The 4,343-nt window shown below is 34.9% G+C and overlaps 1 protein-coding gene across 1 annotated transcript in view; it reads left to right on the top strand.

Moving 5' to 3' along the window:
• Window positions 1-4,289, top strand: part of LOC118734103 (indole-3-acetaldehyde oxidase-like) — a 76,764-nt gene extending 72,475 nt beyond the window's left edge. Inside the window, exon 7 of the mRNA XM_036463810.1 lies at window positions 3,033-4,289. Coding sequence (XP_036319703.1) covers window positions 3,033-3,838 — 806 coding nt within the window. The 3' untranslated portion in view covers window positions 3,839-4,289. The remainder of the gene's footprint in view (window positions 1-3,032) is intronic.
• Window positions 4,290-4,343: the final 54 nt, after the last annotated feature.

The raw sequence follows: 4,343 nt of genomic DNA, 5'->3' as shown, positions 1-4,343 counted from the left end.
CCTATGAAGAGACTAATTGTTCACCTTTATACCCGAACGGGTATAAACTGCGACTAGTCACTTTTAAAAAATAAAAATAAAAATTTTCGCCAGCTGCGACTCGAACCGGGGTTCTCAGTTTTGTTAAGCGAATACTCTCTCTATGTGCCATCGCCGCACATGAAATTTCATTTACTAAGTGCGTACATATCATTAAATCGTTAATAGTACCCGTTAGAGATAAGTCGGGGACTAATTGATCTCCAGTTATACCCGTGAGGGATGAGTCGAGACTAATTGATCTCCATTAGTACCCGTATGAGACTAGTTGCGACTAATTAATGCCCAATTGTACCTGATTGAGACTAATCTCGGAATACTCTCTTTAGAGATTAGTCGCACAATTTTTTGCAGGGTATTGTAGGGCGAAATGGTTGTAACAATACGGGCTACGTTGATTACCAGTAATAGAAACCCGTCCAAAACCTTTTCTAATAGCCGGACTCAGCAAATAATAGAAACATCAAGCTCGAAGTTTTGTTGTCCCTCTTGCAGGTCGATCTTCAAATCTTTGTTCTGAATGCTTAAATATTGCGTACGTAGGTTAAATTTGTATTTACAGGAGATAGATTTTTTAACCGCTTTTTCCTCCTGGCAGGGTCGCCAATTGTGGTGTAGTTAAAAGAATTTTATTTTTATAAAATTTGAATTTAAATTTAATGTATTTTAAATTTCAAAGAAGAAAAAATTCTGAAGTATCAAAAATTTTTTTTTTGATTTACATTAAATGAAAAAGAACAAAGTACAAAAATGAACAAAGTACAATACATAGTACATAGTATTAACCCTACACAGTTTTTTAGCTCCTTCAATTTTAGTCCGATAATGTGCAAATTTCAAGTGACTACGAATTACTGTTAATTTTTGAGAATTTTGTTTGTCGCATTGGCTTCCATATAATGAATAAACTCAATTTGTTCGTATATGGAAGAAATCCGCAACACCTTTGGCAGTAAAAATTCTAAAAAATCAACGGTAACTTTTAGTCACTTGAAACTTGCACATTATCGGACTAAAATTGAACGAGCTAAAAAACTGTGTACTCAAAAAAAATTTTAACACTTCCGAGAAAAAAGTTTGAAATTTAGGTGCAAATTTGTTGCACTTTTTTGTAGTTTTCTACAAATTATTAAACTTGGGTTTATATGGGGTTTGTCTGAGAATGAACTATATTTTAATTGAAAACTCTTAAAAATAAATAATATCACTTTGAAATGGCGTGCTATAGATATGACCGATACTGTACATTTCGATACATCGAATCAAAGAAAAACGTCGATGTATTTTTGCCACTGACATCACTACTTTATTCTTTGTGCTGTATGTATATTTTATATAATTGCTATGCACTGACGTTATGACGTAATTTGGTGCACAAACAAAATTTCGTATATCCAATGCTTTTTATCATATCGCTCTTTTACTTCAATAGTGCCATCAGGGATGAAAAATGGAATTTCAAATTCTACCCAATATCATAAAATAAATGCACCTAAATGAGACAGATTGTACTTAAAAAAGTTATATCATTCGTTTGTAGTTTTTTTTATTAATTCTGTTTAAAATATAAATTAAAAGATGTTTGCCAAGTTTACTTTTTTATCCAGCTTTTTATAAAACAATAGGAAAAGTCTGCTAATTTATCGGGTTCCCTTTAATAGGTGCAGAAAATACATAATGGGAATTCCCGCGAGTAACTTCGAAAACATTTGGAATATATTTCTAGAAATCAAACAGGGAATATGGGTCAAATACCTATTGCCTCTACTACAGAAAATGTGAAATTTGAAGAAATCCTAGTCATAAAATAAAAAGAAAAGTTAAAAATGTTATCGTATGCGGGAAACTTTAGCTTTTATGGTTTCAATAGATTAAAAAATGCATTCCAAAAATTGCAAAGGTAGATCGTTTGTAGATTTCACACCTTCAATCGAGAGAGGGGTGTACGTCGGTCTAGGGCCCAATGACATTTTATGGAAGAAATTGGTTCAAATTTGTAATATAAAAAATATGACAAGAATTACGAATTTGAGGAGAGCTAAGTAAAGTGTTACTTCTTCGTAGGGGCTTTTCTAAATGCAATGTAAAATCTTTAAGAGAATACATAATAGGGGTATTCTCGCAGTCTTGCAAAGCCCTTGCACGGTGCACGGTTTGCAAAGCTCTCCCATACGAAAACCGGTTTTTATGGTGCGAGAGCTTTGCAAGACTCAAAGACTACCCCTAATATGATTTTGTTAATTTCTTCCTTTTGACTACTTTCCTTTATAATTGTAAATTTTTCAAAATGAAAACGAAGCTTCTCCCAACTAAAAAGGCATCTGATCAAAATATGATTGTACCTAAAATCTAGTGATTGTACCTAATGTACCTTTAGGTCAGCAATCGTCGGAAAAAGGTACAATTGTACCTACTTTTTCATCCCTGAGTGCCATAATCAAAAAATGAAAATATTGAGTTAAGTATGCAGTACGTTACCTCTTCTACTATGTTGTGTAAAAATTTAATAGCTGTATCGATTACTAGTGACTCACTAGAACAAAATAGGTATTAATTTTTACAATGGGAGTACATCGATGGCTGAGTGGAAGATCGACCTATCTCGACAGCCAGTTCGAAAAGGCCTTATATCAGAAAACTTTTCAAGAACGCCCTACTTTAGAATTTGATTGAATAGCCCTATTTCAGATTTTATTGAAAAACACCCTATCTCAAATGAAAACACACTGAAAATGTGCTGAGATAGGGCGTTTTCGAACTGGCTGCCGAGATAGGTCGATCTTCCACTCCGCCACCGATATGTAAATTCAAAACTTTAAAGCCGTTTGTCTCGAGTTTTGCTTATTTGAGTTATGACTATTGAAATAAATGAGCGATATGTATATAAATATTCAAGTACATAAATATTTCTTATATGCAATAAGTACTTAAGTAGTTTTGGAGACTGCTGTGTAAAAAATTATAGTGTGGTAATCTCTTCTTTTTCTTGATAGGCATGAACACTAAAATTGCTCAAGTGGCTGCACACATACTCGGCATACCCTTATCTTTTATTAAGATTGAGTCGAGTGACACCATCAATGGAGCTAATTCCATGGTAACAGGAGGTGCAGTTGGCAGTGAAAGTCTTTGTTTTGCCGTACGAAAAGCATGCGAAACTCTAAATGAACGTCTTAAACCCGTAAAAGATGAACTTGGTAAGGACGGTGGTTGGTTAAATGTTGTCCAGCGAGCTTGGGGAAAAGCTATAAACTTGATCGTTAGTGATCATTATAAAAAAGGTGATATGGAGAACTATAATGTTTATGGCTTAGCATTAACGGAAATAGAAGTAGACATTTTAACGGGCAATAATCAAATAAAACGAGTCGACATATTGGAAGACGCTGGAGAAAGCCTCAGTCCGTACATTGATATTGGTCAAGTGGAAGGTTCGTTTGTTATGATGCTAGGTTACTGGCTTACGGAGCAACTGATTTATGACCGGCAAACTGGGCAACTCCTAACAAATCGTACATGGAATTATAAACCACCTGGCGCTAAAGACATACCCATTGATTTTCGCATCGAATTGCTGCAAAAGAATCCAAATCCAGCAGGCTTCATGCGCTCAAAAGCGACAGGTGAACCTCCTTGCTGTTTAGCGATCAGTTCAATTTTCGCTATACAGCACGCTCTACAGTCTGCTCGAAAAGATGCCGGACTTAAGCGAGAATGGGTTCGTTTAGGCGCTCCAACGACACCAGAAAAGATTGTCCTTAATGCCGGTACTGACACATTAAAGCTGTCCTTGGTATAATGTATATTCATCTGTTTTATGTATATAATTCTTTCCGTTAAGTATTTGGTGGCTGGATTTGTATTTACGTAGTTGCATACATACATATGCACATATACATATATATATATGTACATATATGTATGTTTATGTGAATACATTATTTGTTTATATATGTATGTTATGTACTATTATGCATTAAAAATTGAGTGAATAAATATAAACAAAATATTGTAATTAAATGTGGCTAAATGAGTTCGGCCATTCCCCCTTTTTCGACCGTGAATGGCTCCGTGACAGCAGCAACATTGCCTAATCGCCTACTCACCACGGCCCGTTCCACCCATGGGTACGTGCACGTACACATAATACACCTACACACACACATATACACATGAATTGTATTTACACATACACACACACATGAATTACAACATAATATGAAACAAAACACAATTTTGCGAATGTCATATCGAGCTGACGTGTTCTACGCTATAACCCCGCTAACGCAAATTTAATAAAGTGC

Source organism: Rhagoletis pomonella, unplaced genomic scaffold, assembly GCF_013731165.1.
Source record: "Rhagoletis pomonella isolate Grant_MI unplaced genomic scaffold, Rhpom_1.0 Rhpom_scaffold_00002, whole genome shotgun sequence".
Taxonomy (NCBI): domain Eukaryota; kingdom Metazoa; phylum Arthropoda; class Insecta; order Diptera; family Tephritidae; genus Rhagoletis; species Rhagoletis pomonella.
The sequence above is the reverse complement of the archived record's forward strand: the minus strand, read 5'-3'. Positions and strand labels throughout refer to the sequence as shown.